General features: G+C 46.0%; 1 protein-coding gene across 9 annotated transcripts in view; it reads right to left on the bottom strand.

Moving 5' to 3' along the window:
- The window catches only part of STS (steroid sulfatase), a 238,297-nt gene that overhangs the window by 126,224 nt on the left and 90,695 nt on the right, over positions 1-21,378 (bottom strand). For all 9 annotated transcript variants that reach the window (XR_008617964.1, XM_055086301.1, XM_055086298.1 and 6 more), the window contains 4 exons: positions 19,625-19,746; positions 19,409-19,531; positions 17,343-17,766; positions 3,435-3,571 (listed from right to left, as the gene is read on the bottom strand). Coding sequence is in view for 8 of the 9 variants with exons in the window: in XM_055086301.1 (XP_054942276.1) it covers positions 3,435-3,571; positions 17,343-17,766; positions 19,409-19,531; positions 19,625-19,746 (806 nt within the window). In the remaining variant the exon portion in view is untranslated. The remainder of the gene's footprint in view (positions 1-3,434; positions 3,572-17,342; positions 17,767-19,408; positions 19,532-19,624; positions 19,747-21,378) is intronic.

Raw genomic sequence — 21,378 nt, 5'->3', positions numbered from 1 at the left:
TCAGTGTTTCTTCCACGTAAGAAAAAGACTTAGTGTTTTTGTTTGAAAGAAAGCATCTCACGTAAGCCACTGGGTCCCAACCCTTAGAAGTGGCAGGGATATTTTTTTTAATTGAAGGGTTTGATTTGAAGTCAGAGATTTATTTTTACGCTCACCTCATTGTTCTCGACTTGCATTCTCTTTGTAGGTTACAGAATTTGCTAGTCTCATCCTGAGCAAAATAAAAGCCCATTGCAGGCAAGTTCCACCCGACCCCCTGCAGCTGTGAGCGCTGTAACGGGGACACGTCACAGGCAACAAACCACTGGCGGGAACCACTTCCCTCCCTCCACCCGTCCCCTCTGTCCCCGACCCATTCACAGGCCTCTGGAAGATGTCATTACAACAGCTAGAACGACACGCCCCCGTCCCCCCCAAAGAAACAATACTTGCAGTGCACTGGAAAACACTGTGATTTTACCCATTTGTTCCTCCCCCAAAGCTCCGCTGCTTGAGAAGCTGAAAATCAGACTCGGCAATAGAGCCACGACTGCCCAAAGGCTTCACCCGTCGGTGTGCCCTGCTGAAATGGTGAGGCCGGCCACTGGTCACATACGGAGGCCCTTCCCCTTCGAAACCACTCGAGCGTTATCTGCACCTCCCTCGGGACATTCATTCATTCCTTTCTGCTCTGGGTTATTACGAGCTCAACTGGAAGAATCTTAAATCCCTTAGGAGCCCCTAAATTCTCTTAAGCCAAGGTCTCATCATCATTGCATTCTCCCTCAAAAAAAAAAAAATGTTAGGCACAAAAACGGCATCTACTAGAGGTGATGAATGAAGGAACCAGCTCTTTCCCTGTGACTTATGGTCGACTGTATACCACTCTGACGCAGCAGGAATGCTGCCCTGGTTGTTAACGGCACGAAGGGAGGGGAAACCTGTGAAGCCCCGGACCAGGTGCAGGGCACGCACTTCAGAGGTGGTGGCTGTGAGCATTAGGACATTGCCCACCCCTCGAACTGCATGGCAGTATTCGAGTTCCAGGATTTCAGCTACCCCTGCCAGCTTTTACCGCGAGCTCCATGGCATAGACCTTACACCACATCTGTGCGGTCAGTCCTTCCTGCGTCATGATAACAATACAAGCTACAGCGATCACACAGGTAAGAATAAGGCCATCCAGCACCATGATATGGGGTGAGATTGGCCATGGCGGACAATTAAATAAGAAAGGTTCTTTTTATGAATTTGCCTTTACAGGTACAGAGAAACCCACAGCGGGGAAAATTATGCTCCATATAACGATGGTGACTCCAAACATTTAGAAAGAAAATGCTCTAAAGGACAGAGATGTGCCCTCTCTGGGTAACATCTTGTAGCTCAGCTGCCCATGGTACTAGCAGCGTTTCTTTTTAAGCCAATACTCTCATGTTATTTTATTACATAATTATCCAGAGTGCTACAGTCCCCTTCTGTGTGACAATAAAAGGCTCTTTTTGGAAAGAAGGAATACTCCTCTAAATGCTCAGAGGTATTTGTAAAACAACAGAAACATCCTGAGAAATGAATGTAATGGCTTAAGGGAAGGATTTTTATTTTTTGGCAAAAAAAGAACACAATCATCTATTAATATGATATCAGGGTCTAACGCACATCTCAAAAATTAAAAAACATTCTCTGCTTTATTCAAGAGGGACCAGTAGCAGGAAAACACTGGAAGTTAGACTTTTTTAATGAGTCAGGGTAGGCATATGTACTGCTCTAATTAAATAAAAATTAATCAGTAAGTGTGATGACACCAGCAAGAGTTTGCTTGCTATAGCCAACAAACATCAGAGAGTTGTACACGAAACCTGTTACACTAACAGATAACGCTCATTAAAGAGATAAAATATTCTACTGACTCACACTACGAAGTACTATACTGATTTACACTACTACGGTGTGGAAAATGTAAACTAATTTACATGCAATGTTTTAAGAATGAAAAATGAAAGAAGGCAGGCTTGTATGGGTGTATGTCAAAACCCTAAGTATAATGAATTCTTCTTACGAATCTCATTAGGCAGGTTGTTCTGGTTTTGTTTTTCCTAGTACGGATTCATCATCTGTGCTCACTTCTGTTATCTGAGAGCATCACAGAGAAGGTTAGAAAAGAAAGAAACTTGGAAGTTACCTCGTCTGAATTCATCAGGCCCAAGGTTTAAGACATCTCTCAAGTTCACGGAGATAGTAACAGAAAGAGCTAGAAGCTAGAATAAGGGTACTGTGATCTTGTCCAAAAGACGGTGCTCCTTAGAAGATTTAAATGAAACAAAACTTGTTCTTGTCATTCCCAACGTTGATGACCAAATCACGCTCAGTTTGCTTTTAATACAAACCAACCAAGAAACTGCAGCCATGTTCAAACATCTCCAAAACATCTCGACGAAAAAACTATCAATCCAGGGCATAAAAAGAAAAGGAAGGAAGAACGAGAGGAGGGTGGAGGGGAAGGAAAAGAAAGGAAATATGCAAAAATCTTAAGCAACCTGTTCACGGGTGCCATCTGCTCAATCTTGTGCAATTTTGTCCAGATGGAGCGAGCAACGTCACCGTAAGAGACATCTCTGGGATAGACAGGAATTGAATGCAAAGTTCAGAACCCACTGATTTTCCATCCCTTTGCTTATTAACCCACATACTCTGGCTTCCTCTACACTCTGTGGAATAGACCCGAGACTGCTTAGCTGTGCAGAAGAAAGCACGGTCACCGTGTTCTCGCGTCGATGTGCAAGACACCGTTTAAAAAGGAAACCTCAGAAGGAAGTCTTCCCTGTATCTCTGAAAAACATGCTACGTTTCTCAGAAATAGGGTAATCTGCTTAGGGAGAAGGGAGGGTAATCTGCTTAGGGAGAAGGGACACAGAGAGCAAGGCAATTCCTGCCATCCTCACAGATGCAGCAAGAAGAACACAAGCTGGAGAAGGAAACACAGTGGGGCTCACAGCATCCATGGAAGACCCCAGGGCTACCGCACCGAGACTCACCAAGGCCGTAGCCCATGGCGAGTCTTCTGCCTCCCGAATCTACCCTGTGCCTAACTTTGCTACAGACAAGGGGTTGTTCACGTTGAATTGCTAAAAGAATAAGTGGTGATAAGGATTAATGCTTTGAGTCCTTTTCTTCGTTCATCTCTTTGATCACCAGCCCACAGACCCAGACTCCTCTTGGTGCTGTATCCATTGGTAACCACAAGCATGGACTCGGGGCTGAGGTGCTTTTTATACCCTACTTACCTTTCACAGTTAGTGTTTGTTTGGCTTCCTTTTTTTTGAAACACAAAAACAAAAAGCACGTGCTGTCTCTAAAGGCACTGGGGACATAGGTGGAAACTGAGAGGAAATAAGATGGAAGCAGGAAAAGTCCTCAGTCACATTTGCAGGACAGACTGAAGATAAAGGTACACATACCAACACTCCAATCCATTTCCTCAGCAGCATCTCCGTAAGCGCCGTGTTTACTTTTGCCGGCAAAGTCCTTCGAAGAGAAGAGAGCCGTGTGCATGTGTAGGAAGGCCAGGACAAGCAAGAAAGGGGTCTTAGCATTCCTGAGAAAAAAAAAAAAAAAAAAAAAAAAAAATTCAAGAGCAAAATAAACATGTGGGTCACCGTTGTTGTTGTTGTTTTTTATTCTGAAAGTGAAAATGTTTATTCCCTTGGTAAAAAAAAAAAATGGCATTTATAATTTTTTAGTCTCAAACGATAATATCAGATTCAGCATACTAACTAAGGAAAATTAAATCAGCTCCGACTTAATGTCAGTGAACTTTTTTTTTTTTTTTTTTTTTTTTTGGCGGTACACGGGCCTCTCACTGCTGTGGCCTCTCCCGTTGCGGAGCACAGGCTCCAGACGCGCAGCCCCAGTGGCCACGGCTCACGGGCCCAGCCGCTCTGTGGCATGTGGGATCCTCCCGGACCGGGGCACGAACCCGTGTCCCCCGCATCGGCAGGCGGACTCTCAACCACTGTGCCACCAGGGAAGCCCTGGCAGTGAACTTCTTAAAAATTTTTATTTTGTATCGGAATATAGTTGATTAACAATGTTGTGTTAGTTTCGGGCATACAGCAAAGTGATTCAGTTATCCATATACCTGTATCTGTTGTTTTTCAAATTCTCTTCCCATTTAGGTTATTACAGGATATTGAGCAGAGTTCTCTGTGCTCTACAGAAGGTCCTTGTCGGTTATCTATTTTAAATATGGCAGTGTGTACGTGTCAATCCCAAACTCCCAATCTATCTCTCCCTGCTACCCTTCCCCACTAACCAGAAGTTTGTTCTCTAAGTCTGTGAGTCTGCTTCTGTTTTGTAAATAAGTTCATTTGTGTCAGTTTTTTAAGATTTCATGTATAAGCAGTATCATATGATAATTGTCTTTTTCTGACTGACTTCACTTAGTATGATCATCTCCAGCTCCATCCATGTTGCTGCAAATGCCATTATTTCATTCTTTTTGGTGGCTGAGTAGTATTCCATCGTATAGATGTACCACACCTTCCTCATCCATTCCCCTATGTTCACAGCAGCACAATTCACAAGAGCCAGGACATGGAAGCAACCTAAGTGTCCATCAACGGATGAACGGATAAAGGAGATGTGGCCACCATTCTGATTACGATCAACCTATGATCACACAATGCAGTCTGAAAATTCAGAAAACACCATTGAATGATGCCGAATACTGAATCTCTCATTTGGGGGATGGCAAGTCTCTCTCCATAGGTAACTCACTGTGCCCTCTACAGATCAGCAGACTGATGTGCTATGTCTTTGAGATATTCTCCAAAGAGACAGCTCAGAAAAAAAAAAATGTATTGGAGAATGACCTACTTTTTTCTTGAATTCTTTCCTTCCCTCTCTCTCTGAAATTTATTTGAATTGAAGCACCTACAAAACGGTATTCTTTCTGGAAAACACACACACGCACACACATACGCGCGCGCGCACGCGCGCTCCTACCTCGTAAAGACAGTGTCTTGAGTTATCAACTACTTAGATCCACAGCTGAAAGCCAGTTCAACTCTGCGTGCCGCCGTGTTGCCCACCTTCTACTGTACAGCAAGTCTCCTGGCAGGAATACTCCATTGTCAATACTGAATTTTGGAAGTTAAATGGAACATCCTCTGAACTGGCCTCAACCTGTACTTTAGTCGAGAGAGACGGATGGTATTGCGAAAGCTTTTCGTAGTTCAGAGTACACCTAAGCCTACTCTGGTGGAATTGTTGAGAAAGCACAGATGCTGGAGCGTTAAAAGTCCCTGTGCACATGTGGTCCTTGGGACAACTGCCAGGCAGCACGGTTACTGTAGGTAGGTGTGGGGGTTCACACCCGAGTCTGCTCAAAGGGATCAATAAGTCACATCACTTCCTCTGGACACCTAGTGGACCTCTGAGAAATGCACTCAATTGCTGTGTTTCAATTTCATGGAATAGCCTCCTCCTTTACCTTATTCCAGGCGACCACCAGCAATTCCTTTCTGGCTAAAAGGGAATACTGAGTGAGTGCCCTTTTGAAGGCTATCAGGGCACAAATGAAGAAGGGAATGAATGCATTAATGGGTGAATAAATGTAATTTCTAATAAAGCATTTTTGCTGGTCTACCCAAGGATCATTTATATGCTCTCCTTCTCCCACTAGACCACAGGCTAGGGCATGTCATCTACATCTGTGGATTCCTGGCACCAGCACGATGACTGGCAGGTAGCGTCGGTTCCGTAAACCTCTGTTATTCAATGAAATATTGCATTAGCTCTTTCAGCTTCAAAAGTACCACCCAGAACTTTAGTGAACTACTTGGGACTCATGAATGCAATGTGGTTCATGTAAAAGTCGCTCTACAGCAGGTATTATTATATATATATATGTGTGTATATATATTTTATATATACAAAATAATATATATACACATATATGTATAAATATTTTATATACACACACACACACATATGTGTCTGTGTGTGTGTCTATCTATATATGTAGATATATATCTCCAAGCTTATAACCTAAGTCAAAAGTCTCTGGCTGTTTTGGAGGAATCACACCCTGTGTTCGACATCTTTGCCATCGAGCAAAACTTCTAAAGGAAGAATCTATTTAATTCAAGCAACAAGCAAAAGTTCTAAAGGAAGAATCTATTTAATTTAAGCAACGTTGCTTGTATATGTTTACTTACTAACCTAACCCCTCATGATAACCAAACCACTTCAAACTTACAACTGGGTCTCACAAGTGCCATAACTTTACCTCTAATAAATAAATGGATGACTCTCCTCTAAATTCATTTTCAATTGCCTAATGTGAATACAACTTGGGTTCTTTCAGCTCCTACTGCACTTGTGGGTCAACTGCTCACATCTACTGATCATCACACTTTCAAGGTCGCTTGCTTTTGGGAACAGAAAATAAACACAAAAGAACACACTGTGAGTGAGTCAGGCACTTCCTGTGCTCTGAAAACAGCAAATTCAGCAACTTGTTGTTGATTACCTGAATAGTGTTTTATATTTCCAGTGCTGGGAGATGAATTCTGTCACATTTTTTTTTCTTTTACGAGAGTATAAAATGAAGAAATACTGTTATTATTTCACAACTAAGAAGGCAAAAAAAGAAAAAGGTTGTAAGTGGCTTGCCCCACTTCTCTCAGTAACTAGAGTTTGAAGGCAGGAGAATTAGAACCCACAACCTCTGTTGTATAAATCTCACTGTTGCCTCTCAGAAAGAAAAGAAGAGATATTCACGTGCAGACAGACGCACAGGAGCCGTCATCCGAGCTGATGATCTTCGCATGGGCATGTGTACCAAAGGCATCCCTTGGCTACCTCAAAGGGTACATACCCTCGAAGACCCTGAAAGAAGTGAGACTAAGCCATGGTACACCATGGACTTTGGCCACACAGGTGGCCTGTTCAATTTCCACCCTAGTCATTCTGGGCGCACGTTTCCTCACACCTGGATACACTGTACCTCCTTCTCAAGAAGCAGATTAGAGCCCTAAAAACTGGCTTGGATTTCCCAAAATGAACAGAAAATCTCACTCTTCATACTCGTCCCAAGATAGACAGTTACATCACGAATGGGTACAATTTCACTGCCACCTGAGGCTCATCTGCTCTCCCATTTATCTTTAGACTTAGCGTTAAGGAAAATAGACAAGGAAGCTTGTCTAAACTCCATTTCCCAAGCACGTACACGGTCATAACTTAAAATGCAGGATGTGATTGGCAGAGAAGGATGAGCTACTGCGTGCCCAACAGCTTGGAAAAAAAAAAAAAAAAAAGAAAACCGAGGAAAGAGGCAGCCATCAACATTATTCGCATTTTATAATCACAGGGATCACAAGATGAAGGCATTTGAAAACGTGAGGTGAGAATGAAAAAACAAAGGATAAAGCGGGTGCAAGCAGCAAGCAAACAAGGGAGCCCAAGACAAACGTGCTTCATAACGAGGGCAGGAAGAACAGTTGAGTTGAGTCCAAGAGGTACCACTTTGGGGCTCAATCAATGACCACGGGATGTGATTTTTGTCTGGTAATGTAGGGGGACCCTGGGTGGAAGGGCAGAGGGCCATTCATGCGTTGATGATAAATATGCACCTAGGTACAGCATTATTTTTCTATCATCTCTTTGGCATCCAGCAGACTGCCCATGACAGAGACCAGCCAAGGTGCTAGGTGTCCAAGAAGACTGATGAGGTTTTATACACAGAAACCAACCCTGGAACATTTAGGGAAGCGTACCCAGCTGCACAAACTCCGAACCACGAAGATTTACCCTCCGGGAACAGAGGTGTGATCAATGGAGTACGGGCATGTGGGCTGGACAGACATCCATCATGACTGCCCTGCACACGCCCTGGGGTGTGACTGACAGCTTGCTCTTTGGTGGGTGGGGGGAACCCTTGCTCAGCCTTATCCTTCAAGAGAGCAGGAAAGGCCATCCTCCCTCGTTCAGAAGGCCCAGGTCTCTCTTCCTCTCCACGACCTTGAAAACTAAATGACACTGGAGCAAGTGGGTGGGAGGGAGATCTCTCCATAACTGCTTAGCTCCTTTTTTTATTAGCTGAAGCACTTCAGTAAACAACTCTCTTGAAAATTTATTGCCACTGTCTCCCACGCTGTGTGAAAAGATAGAACTTTCAGCTGCTACATGCCTTCCCTCTATTTGTTACAAATACAGAAGGCAGCTCTGCACCTTCCCGGCAACCTGCCATCACTCCAATCTCAGAATCAAAAAGATTTACATTCCGTCCACACGTGACTGAAACCTCGGCAAGAAGACGGCTATGGCGTTATTATTATCTTTTTTCTGTCTGCCACGGTCTTGCATATCAGGTTCCTCTTCTCAAAGTTTGACTCAGCGTAGGGAATGATGGAAATGCAAACCGGGACGTCTGTGGATTCCTTCTGAGACCCCTCAGATGCTCTTGATCAGACTAAGGCATAAACCAGGTAGCAGTGTCAACAGTCACCCAGCCGGAGTCCGTGTGACCACCACTCTGTACGCACAGAGACGGACACTGCTGGCTGTTCACTTCCTCCATCCAGGCCTTTCACATCTATTCTGCCCACGTGACTCCAGGCACTACAAATATAAAGTTAAGCTAGACCGGCTCCTGCCATCAGCAACCCACAGTTCAGACAAGACCATTAATAATGGGTCTCAGCTGCTTTAAGTTCCATGATGGAGCACATCAGAGGATGGATACAGAGAAGGAGAGTGAATCTCAACCTGGTAGGGGTCAGAACTCACTCCTGGAGAGAGAGAGAGATTCCAGAAGTTCCCGCCGTGCGCCAGTGTATGTGAACGCTTTCCATAAATGAATCGGAGTCTGAGCCATTGTCCCCCGGATGTTATTCAGATACAGGAGTGGACAATGGCAGAGACGTAACCTGTGTACTTACCTGGTGAGCTTTTAAAAACACACTTTCTATGGCATGTGGCCCCAAACGATTCACTGAAAACACTTCAGAATACATTTTTAAAAACAAAAACCCCACGATATGGATTTTTACCACTAACTGAAAGATACCACTAATAGGATGACAACTAGCTGGGAGGGGGGGAAAAACTGGGAACGATTTTAACTTTCTACTTCTTTATATTTTTAGACTGCTTTGATTTTTTAAAGTAGCACATGCTATTTCCAAAACCACAGAAAAACGAAAGATATATCTTAAATATAAAAACAAAGACAGGAAAACCATGAAAGCCACCTTTTCCCCACAAAAACAGAGGGAAAAGAAACAAGATACCCAGGTCTGAAAGTCGGTTTGTGTAATGAGATTTAAGATGCTGCCCTGACTTTAGTCATGCTGGCGTCCCCCCAGCTATGACAAGCACCCCTGCTTCCCCACAAGCACCCGAGCTTCCCCACAACGGCCTCATCTGTGAAGCTTCACGACGGGCTCTCTTTGTGAGACGATCCTTCACAGACAGCCTCGCCTGTGACTCTGTGTGACTCCTATAGGTTACATGGCTTTGTACCCACAATGGGGTACAGTAAGGACGCCCGACTATGGACACCATCCATGATCCGGCTCAACCCTCCACGCACAGCTGAACTTCAACCAAAGGGCTTGAGGTCAGCCCCACGCCCCACTCCGGAACAGGTGGTGGGAAGATTCTCTGATGCTTCCGATTTTCAATTACCTGGCGTTCATTCGTTAAGTATCCTAACCCAGAGGTATTGAACATCTGTGGGAAGAAAAGTCAAATTTCTTTACGCTTCAGGTAGTAGGAAAGAAGTAACCATTGAAACCGTTGTAATAGGAGCTTTGACACGAGGGAAGAAGATGGATTTCCAAACTGCGCCTGTTCCTGCAGCTTCCTCAGTTTCTGCTTCTTCTTCTGTTTTTGCTTCTGTTTCTTGTCTTCTTCCTCTTCATCGTCCCCCTCCTTCAAGTCTATGCATGCCCCCTTTGGTCCCTGGCAAAGAGGACAGGCTCACGACAAACTGACGAGAGGCCCTGTCCACTCTCAGCTTTCTAGACGGAGCCCCTTCCTCTCTGGAGAAGGCCCCCCGCCCAGTTAAGCGGACACAAGGATCCTCACAGACTATCTCTGGGGACAATGCAGGTGGGCGATGAGTGGGGACCACCTCGCCGAAGGGTTCATCGTGACTTGCCCTGGAAGCAGGTAGAGGAAGTATGGCTGAGAAATCATGCCAAGTGCTCAGGAGTGCCCTAAACGGATGGGGGTACAACAGCATGGGGGTGTGCCCCCTTGAATGCACCCTCCAAGGGAAACAAACCAGACTGCCTGTGCTACCCCATGCCAGGAAGTCTGCCCTGTCTGGGATACCTCTGTTAGTAGGTGGATGTCCAATATAAAGATAGGTCATCTGTTCTACGGGTTCCCTCCCAGCCTGGACCCACGAAAGAAGCACATGCGGGATGTGAGCAGACCACCCTCACGCTTCGCCAGAGGGAACCAGGGAGGTGAGTATAATGCGGATCCCTTCTAAGACGTGGAGCACACAGCAACTCACTCAACATCAGGACCGAATGCTAAACAACCAGGCCAATACTTTTAAAAATCGAGAAATTTCCAACTTAAAAAAATCCCCCGAAATAGTCTCTCGCACACACGCAAATCGCTATTTCTGATTTCTCTGGAACGTTGGGATGTTGGGAGTACCACCCACACTCCTTCGGGACAGCGGTTAGTGGGAGCCCTCAGGAGTCGGCCATCCGAATGGGCTGCACCAAATCCAGCTCCCTCGGGCCCCAAGCCTCATCCCGCATTTCCTTGCCAGCCTGGGCCTCCGCGTATTTGCGCCTGAACGCCTGATGTACCAAAGCTCACGCCTCCTGATTCCCGTTTGGGTCATGATCCTGGGGCACCCAAGAGATCTGGGGGTTTGATGAAAAAGGGAAGGTTCGAGCGCGCTTTATCCAGACCCCATTCAGGTGGGAATGCCGTGGGCCTGGACCCAGGATGGCTAAAGACAAGCATCCTCCAGAACTGCGTTCCGCTTGCAGCTTGCTCAGCCTGGAAGGAGGGGCGCATCCAAAGAACCACTCCCCGTTCCTCAATTCAGGTCCTTTTGCCGGATGAAAGTTAGAAAACGAGCCAAGGGACTTCCCTGGTCATCCAGGGGTTAAAACTCCGTGCTCCCAATGCAGGGGGCCCAGGTTTGATCCCTGGTCACGGCACTAGATCCCACATACATGCCGCAACTAAGAGCCCACATGCTGCAACTAAGACCTGGTGCGGCTTAATAAATAAATAAATATTAAAAAAAAAAAAGGAAACCAATCAAGTAGCATCTACCCTTATTGAACAAGACAATTCTTTGATTATTTAACCTTTCCACTTTTGAACGTGTCTGTACGCGTGTGTCTCCCTGTGGGTTGCCCTTAACCTTTCATCTGATTTACTTTTCTCACCAAGAACTAAAGTCAATGTAGCCCCTATTCTTTTCTGGCTTAAACTCTTATTTAAACTAATAAAATGATCCCTTTGCTCCAAAGAAGCTTTGTGTCCCATCACAGCTGTTCACCACGGCCACTGAGACCACAGCCCAGCTGGCAAGGTGAAAGGCTAGGCTGGAGGTGCCCTGTAAATGCATCTCGGGGCCCTGAGTGAGCGAAACGCTGACGGCACCAGGACAGGATAAAAGGTCAGCTATCCAATGATACATTTATCAGCTGTCACAGGTCTGAGGGCGTGACCATGACCCAAGCGATGCTTGTACGACGGCATATTCATTTACTGTAAAACTGCAGACTGCAGAAAAGGCTGGGGGGTGGGGGCTCTTCCCCGTGACTCCCCACCAAGGGCAGGACATTTCCCTGTGGATGTTATTGCCTGCAGTCACTCATACTCCCCATAATTCTGATGTCACGTGGCTTCCTTGTGGGGAGAGGTCAGGGATCAGGGTTTGGTAAAGTTAGAAAAGGGGATCTTACAACTCTGGGGAATCCGATGAAAAGTAGAACGCTATGTCATTTCCAGCTTTTGGACTTATTTTCTGGTAGACCCTAAAGGACACTTTCGTGAAGCACAAGAAATATCTGAAAATGAGCTTACCTGAAAATGGTTAGCATTGATTTCACTTTTGATTATAGGCTTTAAAGCTACAAACACACACACACGTGTGTGTGTGTGAGCGTGTGTGTGTGTGTGTGTGTGTGTGTGTGTGTGTGTGGTGTGTGTGTAATGTCAATGCAACTTCTATAAACCAGGACCTGGAGAACAGAACACGCCTGGTAGATTTCATATGCATTTATGAATCCAGTAACTGGATACCCTAAACTATATAAATTATGTGGGTTTGTAGAAAGTCATCATTTTGGAATATTTCTTCAGAGTGAGGGTGTCTTTACTGGCAGAGAAACACACAGTGGTTCCTTTCAACTGAAATGCTTTTTCTAGCAACGAAACGCCGGCTTCAGTGACTTTACGGAGGGAAGGGGCCCACAAATCTGGCTCTTGCCGTGGCAAAAATGACCCGGGTTCACCTCTCTCTATGAAGGACGATTGGAAACGTGAATCTCTTTCCACCCGCTGGCATCGCACTTTTTTCGATGCAGTTCAACTTGAACTACAAAACTACCTTGGGAACAAAATTAACTTGCTAAATTCACCCCGTCACCACGTAGCCTACATCTTTTCGGAATACTCAGCCACTTCTCCTTCGCCACGGTAAGGATTGTACTATGAACGTGAGTATCTAAGAATTCCCAGGTGTGTCCTCCTTTGGGGGCATGGGACCTGGACGCTTCCATTTGGAGAAGGGGTATTGAGTTTCCTAGTTTTCTTCCAAATAATCCACACTCGAACCTTACTGGTAAGTCTGCAGAGTAGATGTGGAAGCAAAGAAGGCAGCAAGCTCTTTATGGTCCACTCAGGAGAGCCCTCAGAGAGTTAGATATGGGTTCTAACCCGCTATCTACTATTCCCTGTGGGGCTTTTGCTCTCACTCCAAAGTTCGGAGCCTCAAATTCCTCCACAAGAAGACATCTCTTTACCCATCTTCCAGGGTCCTTTTGTAGCAAGTAAGAGGTGAGGGGTATGAAACGTGACCAAGAATACGTGTACATCCACAGGGCCTGGCGTATATCTAACCAGTATCTGCTAAAACTTGAACACACCCCTAGCTGGGCACCCAAGCTGGATCTGTTTTACAAAGCATGGATAAGAGGCATGACCAGGGAGAAAGCTGGAATGACTGAAGGGCCCTTCATTCAGGGCACATAAGGAGGATTAAGTATCTCTAAGAAATCTACAGGTCATTCCTTCCTGTCAGAGCAACAAGGATTTCTTGCTAATTAAAGTGTGTTTAGGATGACCTGTCTCGAATTACTATACAGCTTAAAACATATGTTGAGCTAGTTATCTGGGTCTCTAATAGTAGAAGCATCTTCCCAAGATAAGTTCTATCCCTAAAAGAGTAAATGAGGGTGAGGGACCGTGGAGCGCATAGTTATATATTCCACACCGTCACTCTCCTCAACTTGGAAACACCTGCTTGTAATCCCGGGCACGTACCTAAATTTGGCTAAGCAGACGTCATCTGAGACAATCACAAACCAATAAAGCAACATCCCCTCATGCCCTTGTCATCTGTATCTTCACATCACAAGTCAGTATCTCGAGAACAAACGTCTGAGTATAAATCATTTCATCCACAAGCTCAGAGAGAGAAGATAAATTTTAGAAATGAGAGTTTAAATCATTTTCCTCCTCACCTCCAACAAATGAACCCAGGGAGATCTGTGTACCCCAAAACTGGTTTTTAAATCAATACACTGAAATAAGGCACTGGTTTCAATCGGGAAATTTTGATTCAAGACCATTTGAATAAATTTCACAAACACCATTACTGCTTGGATGAGGTTTTCTTTCTTCTGCTTCTGAGGAGCCCTGAAACCATGTCTCACAGAGGTGGTAAGGCCTGCCCAAATTACTCAGGATATTCCGTTCAAAGAGATACACATTTAAATGCCTTCAGAACCTTGAAAAAAATTTTTATAAATATGATAGTGTCACAATCTGTTATGATTCGCTGGTACCATACTAAGGCCATTCTCTCTAGATTCCTGAAAATAACAATTCAGCAAATCAGATATCTCCTGTAACACAGGAAGATGATGTTACCCAAGGATGATTTTACCTAGATGTTTAAAATCTTTGAATCTTCAGATAATGTATATGAGAAGTTTTTTTTTGTGAATGACATCATGGTACACACATGGTAGTATTGTCACTAATACTGACCAATTTATGCATTGCTCCAATGTGGGCAATAGTCGTTTACATTAGAATCGCCTATTTAAAGACTAAACCCTTTTCAAATAATTCAATAAGCATAACCTCCCACTATGGTGTTGCTAGAGCATCCTAAACATCTAGTTCCGGAAGAAAACTGCAGAAACCCCAATATAAGATAAAGATAAACTGGTTGGACCGCTGAGTATTGGAGAAATGCAAATCAAAACTACAATGATATCACCTCACACTGGTCAGAATGGCCATCATCAAAAAGTCTACAAACAATAAATGCTGGAGAGGGTGTGGAGGAAAGGGAACCCTCCTGCACTGTTGGTAGTAGTGCAAGTTGATGCAGCCACTATGGAAAACAGTATGGAGGTTCCTTAAAAAGCTAAAAATAAGAGTTACCGCATGACCCAGCAATCACACTCCTGGGCATATATCCAGAAAAAATGAAACCTCTAATTTGAAAAGAAACATGAACCCCAATGTTCATTGCAGCACTATTTACAACAGCCAAGACATGGAAGCAACCTAAGTGTCCATCAATAGATGAATGGATAAAGAAGATGTGGTATAAATATACAATGGAATATTACTCAGCCATAAAAAAGAATGAAAGAATGCTATTTGCAGCACCATGGATGGACCTAGAGATGATCATACTAAGTGAAGTGAGTCAGACAGAGAAAGACAAATACCCCATGATATCACTTCTATGTGGAATCTAAAAAAGTGATACAAATGCACTTATTTGCAAAACAGAAATAGACTCACAGACATAGAAGACTTACGGTTACCAAAGGGGAAAGGGGTGGGGAGGGATAAATTAGGAGACTGGGATCAACATAGACACACAAAACATATACATAAAACAAATAAACAACAAGGACCTACTGTAGAGCACAGGGAACTGTACTCAATATTTTGTGATAATTTATAATGGAAAAGAATCTGAAAAAGAATTTATATATCTACATAGTATATCTATAGTATATATAATAGAATCACTTTGCTGTACACCTGAAAGTAACACAACATTGTAAATAAACTATACTTCAATAAAAAATAAATGAAATTAAAGTTAAACAAAGATAATCTGGTTGAGGTTCAATACCCTTAGGCTAATCAAATTTGTTTCGATCCCGTCCCAAAGTCATAAGCCAAGGAACCCGTTAAAATTCCTCCTAATCATATGACTATTCATATATCCTATAGATTCAATCATCTGTGTCCAAATACCACATGCTGTCAAAATGTGACTCACCCTGGAAGTTGAGGGTCCCTCCTGAAGCCTGTGATTTTATAAGGAGCATTGTATTATTCACCTCCTCCCCATAGGTTTCTGAGGGATTGATAGTCAACGGACAGGGACAGGGGAGGGTTCCGCTGCTTCAGCAAGTTTGCCAAAGAGCAGACGGTTGTATTCTGGCTTAAATGGGTAGGTCTGCCATCCACAGAGCACCACTGTACCTCGGGATGGCCGTTCTCTTACTGGTAAAATACTGTAAGGCTAACCCATGAGGTAAAAGCTTTGTCTACCATGCAGACTGGGACCCACTGTTGAGTCATGACATTAATTTCGTGTCACAACCAGATAATTAAAAAAAAAATAAAACAGAAGGGAATCAGGTAGGAAGTGTCAGAAGTGATCACTCTGAAGAAATAAATCCTTTCTGGAAACTTTTTACTTCATTTAAACATCTGTGTAGGACATCTTACTGGATGATGGTGTAAAATGTATGTCTTACGAAGTTCCAAAGCTTCTGCATTAGATCAGGTTAGCACCGCTTTCTAGAAAAATCTAGGCAGCTTAGTGATGGTGCCGTTCTCTAACAGCAAAAACCCACAGATGCTCTAGTATTTCTCAGAGTGTTCTCCAGGAGTTTAGAACTCTAGGGGAGCTTGTTAACAGGGAGATGCAAAGCCTTACCTTAGAACTCCTCAGTAGGAATTCCTCCAGGTAAGACTGACAATCTTCAGATTCAGCCAGCACCCCAGCACCTCCCTACACAAAGTCTGAGGACTCACAATTCTCCACCTACGGTCAAGAGCTTTTCTCCTCTTCCCTTCCTGGCCTACCTGTGGGAAGGTCCAACGATCCAATTTTCTATGCCACCACGTACTGAGCTATCAAAGGCAATCCCACAAGGGACAGATCTGCACCAAGCGCCGCGCCCACGATGCGGGTGTCCGGTCCAGTGATGCCCGCCTCTGGCTGTGCGGGCCGATGGGTAGGCTGAACGTGGGCACTGATAGCTCAACAGTATCTCCATGTTCAAAATCACGGACACAGATGTTCACCAGCGTGATGGCCAGCTGAACATCTTCCCCTTTCTCTTAAGAATCCAATTATCAATACGTCCTTCATCATGCCATGCTGCCATCTTCCTCCACTCTCTGGTGCCTGAACAGACCTGCTCTCGTGGGCAGGGCAAATAACCACCAAGGCCAAACATCTGATTTTCACACCGAGTTCCCACCTTTCTCCATAGAACTACCCTCTAAACTTTCAAAGGCAACAAAACAATTTTGTTCGTTTTTAATAGCAAGTGTTCCTGAGACAAACTGTTGTCAAGCCCTCCGTGGATGGCTACCCCCTTTGCTGACTGCAAACACCAAAACTACAAACTCAAGAGGCCCCAACAGACTCACAAGAGATCATCTGCTTCACCCAGTTGACTCACAGAGTTGCTCTTCTCAGAGACGTGCCCAGAGTATTTTGGATCTCCTCACGTTGTTTATATCGTGTAACATCTACAGTAAACAATACACGTGACCTTTCCTCTCTTAATCACACACCTGAAGAGTAAAGACCGTGGTGATGCCTTAAGGTCCCCGTTGTCACCCAGACATTTTTGGGGCATGGCCTCATAAGCAGAGGACGTGCGGGAAACTGGCAAAGCATCTCTGGGGGGAGCCCACGTCATCGCAATTCCCGACCCGCTCCCCCCGACCCAATACATGCCCAGCTGGAGAAATCCCCCAACCACAGAAGGGGAAACATAGCTCAAAGGACCACCCCGGTTCCTCCACCTCCATGGACACACCTGAAAGAGCATATTACATGCAGCCCAGGCAGCATCGGGCTGGGAGGCGATACCAACCGTTGTATGAACTGGGCCGCGTCCGCCGTGAGCCTCTGCGTGAGGTTGTCGTAGGACATGGGCTGCTGGGTGATGTCACGGTTCCTCATGAGGAAGCAGTTCAGGGGCCGGAAGTAATGCAGGAAGCACAGCAGGGTGCCAAGGACCAGGGCGGCCAGGAAGGAGAGGCAGAAGAAGACGCAGCGGGGCACCTGGACGAGCCCCAGGCACCTGAGCATGGCCAGGGTCAGCAGTGTGATGGCGATAACCTGCAGGGGGGTGAAGACCAGCAGCCTCAAGGCCCTGGTGAACACGCTGCCTGCCCCCGGTTTGCAGTCCCGCAGGTTGGTCATGGGCAGCCCGTGGAAATAGTCGAAGCCGTGGCTCAAGGGGTGGTGACAGAGGTCCGTGCTGCTGCGACAGCTGGTGCCAAGGTGCCACTTCCCTGAGCAGACAAACAAACAGGCGGCATGTTTAGTCCCAATGGACACGCCGACGCGAAGGTCAGCTTCTGAGTCCCGCGTGCTGGAAAGTGGCCTCTTTCTGCCTATTCATCAGCCAAAACGATTCTACCGTTTCCACAAACGGTAGGGTAGGAACCACTCTCTCCACCAGAAAACAAGAGGGGATTTAGTGACTGGAAAAAATACAAATAAAATGAAAGACACACCTCACATACTTCAAAGGCAGGAGACAAAACTACATAGATGAACACCAATGTTTTCTGGGGAAATGTGTTTTTTTTAAAGACAATTCCTTAAAAGGAAAGTCTTGAAACCAACTTGATTTTGTCCCTGAAATGTTAGAAGTGGAAATGAATCCTTACGTAACCGCTGAGGCATGAGGAAATCATACTCCTAACTCAGCAATTATTTTAAACACCTATAAACATTTCTTATAAAATGTGAACTGTACGGGACTTTCCTGGAGGTCCAGTGGTTAAGACTCCACGCTCCCACTTGCAGGGGACACGGGTTCGAGCCACGGTGGGGGAAGTAAGATCCCACATGCCATGCAGTGTGGCCAAATAATAAAATAGAATAAAAATGAAATGTGACTGTATCACTAAATTAGGGAGTGCCTCACACAAGAGAAAACTGATGGTGGTTTGATAAAATGTGGGAGGAAAGAGACCGGTCATTTTGCTCCCAGGAGATGTTCTAGGGTTCCTCTGATGACCTTCATAGACCCAAGTTTATCAAGTGAAAGGGGAGAGGATTCATTCCTATTAAGGGGATAAAATTAGTGGGAATGTCAACCGAGAAAACTTCAGACGCAATTTTAGTACTTAAATGTAAAATGAAAACCTTTATCCATAGTATGGTGTGTGTGTTTGTGTGTGTGTGTAGTTTTGCGTGCTTTGTGTGTGCATAATTAGTTATCCATTTCTCTATCTGTTTTCTGTCATCTGTCTCATCTTTCTATCTCATCCATCCACCATCCACTCATTCACCAGCCATTCACCATCCATCATCCACCCACCATCCATCCATCCATCCATCCACCATTCATCCATCCATCCATCCACCATCCTTGCATCCATCCACCATCCATGCATCCATGCATCCACCCATCCATCCATCCATCCATCCGCCATTTATCCATCCATCACCCATCCATCCATCCATCCACCATCCTTGCATCCATCCACCATCCATGCATCCATGCATCCACCCATCCATCCATCCATCCATCCGCCATTTATCCATCCATCACCCATCCATCCATCCACCCATCCATCCATCCATCCATCCACCCACCTATCCATCCATCCGCCCATCTATCCATCCATCCATCCACCATCCATGCATCCATCCACCATCCATCCACCATCCATCCATCCATCCATCCACACACACACACACACACATACATAAATCAGGACACACATCTACACATTCAAATAGTACATATAGATGCATGGTGTTTGAATTGAGCATTGAAATAATTTCTTCCCTATTTACACTTGTGCAAACTCTATCAGTCAGTTCATCCTAAAGAAGGCTGCTCTCATGCCCTCCCCACTTTCCCACTCACCCAGGTCCTCGCCCCCACCCCCCGCCTCCCCCGCCACCAGCTGCCCGTACCTATCAGAGCTGTGGAATAGCCTTGATTCTTCAGGAGCTTGGCGAACGTAATCTCACTGTGGGGAAGCCCTCCGGAAGAGGCCGAGAAGATGAAAACTCCCACCTGGGACCGAGACGCCATTCCTAAGCCAGGAGAAACCCACCATTAAGACAGGGGAAGCATTAGGACTGGGAGGTGGACCAGGGCCGCAGCGACGGAACCAGGAGGTTGGGTACCTGAGCGGATGGGATACCGGCCCGTCATGAAGGCTGCCCTGCTGGGTGTGCACAGGGGCGATGCTGCCAGGTGCTGCGTGAGCTTCACTCCCCCTCTGGCCAAGCGGTCGATATTGGGAGTCCTGGAACAAAGACTCAGGTCATTCATCGCGACCCTGAAAAGAAAGCTTTCTCTCTGGCTTTGTGCAGTGAGTCACTTGTCACTTATCCAGGGAAACTGCGATGGGACAGGGGGAAGGAAGGGGACACAGCACCGAGACTCAGTGACAACAGAACCACACTGAGGATGAAATCATCCAGGTCTGCCCTCTCCGGGGGGCCACCCATGCCCCCCTGGGGGCTCTGAGCTGCTGATTTAGGAGAGAAGCCAAGTCCTGACAAGGGGCTGCTGTGAGGAGTGGGAGGGTCAAGGGTCAAGGTCTCCGCCCTCCGTCACGTGTGCCCCACACCAGTTACCTCCGTGCCCCAAACGAGAAAGCTCTGGGAGCAGCCTGTCTATTCTCTTCCCAACCACAGCCAAAGAGAAGCTCCTAACCAGTTCTCACCAGGCTCTGCCGAATTTCCACATGGCCCCAGGGAGAACGGGGTGACGGCACCGTCCGGGGAAAGGGACGATGGGCCCCAGGTGCATTTACCAGGGATCAGTAACAAAGGGGTCACAGACTCCAGGGAAAAGGCACACAGCAACGTGGAAACACGACATGCCGTGAGACACGCACACTCTCTGAGTGTCTTTTTTTTTTTTCCGCTAAAGCAACACTCATTTATGGGCTGACTTCTAGGATGACGCCTTATGCAGGACAAGCCATCCTGCCACCTTTTATCCAGGACTGGTGTGGTCCATCACCTTAGGAAATCATGCCAGACTTCCTAGGCATTCAGAGGGGAAGGTCCTTCAGGTCTGGGTCCACGCTGAGTGACGATCCTTTATCCTCCAGTGGGAACCCCAGCGCCTGCCTCTCGGCCAGGCTGCTCATCTTCTATACTTCAGTTCTGAGCATAGATGGGACTCCCCCCACCCTGCCATGGCCTCCCTGTCCTCTGGGCGAGGCCTGTTCCATCTGTAGGATGTCAGTCCCTATCCCCCATCACGGCAGCTTCCTCCCTGTAAAGGGACGGAGTGGCTAACGGCACTCCCCTCCAAGACTTCTGCCTGTGGTGTGGGGCACGTATCTTGTTCCGTTGTGACGCCACTGCTTCCCTGGTCCAGCGCCCACAGGCTAGTCCTGTAACAACGCAGAGCTCGAAGGAGAAGATCGCGGCATTGCACTGTAATGTCAAGCTGCTCTCTCATCTCTTAATTTAACTTATGCCTTTAATTCTCAACATTTCCACTTTGCTTTGGCCTTAAATTACAAGATGCTGAGAACACGGAGGCTGTCTGTGCACTTGACTTAATCCCTCTAGTGCCTAGATTGGCCACTGAAAAATGTGACTATCTCGGGGTGTGATATTATAAAACGTAAAATGAAAAATGTCCTTCAGAAAGAACTGGGGAGGAAGGGATAAATTGGGAGTTTGGGATTAGCAGATACAGACTAGTACATATAAAATAGATAAACATGGGCTTCCGTGGTGGCGCAGTGGTTGAGAGTCCGCCTGCCAATGCAGGGGACGCGGGTTCGTGCCCCGGTCCGGGAGGATCCCACGTGCCGTGGAGCGGCTGGGCCCGTGAGCCATGGCCGCTGGGCCTGCGCGTCCGGAGCCTGTGCTCCGCAACGGGAGAGGCCACAACAGTGAGAGGCCCGCGTACC

Source organism: Physeter macrocephalus, chromosome 7 (assembly GCF_002837175.3).
Source record: "Physeter macrocephalus isolate SW-GA chromosome 7, ASM283717v5, whole genome shotgun sequence".
Taxonomy (NCBI): Eukaryota; Metazoa; Chordata; class Mammalia; order Artiodactyla; family Physeteridae; genus Physeter; species Physeter macrocephalus.
The sequence above is the reverse complement of the archived record's forward strand: the minus strand, read 5'-3'. Positions and strand labels throughout refer to the sequence as shown.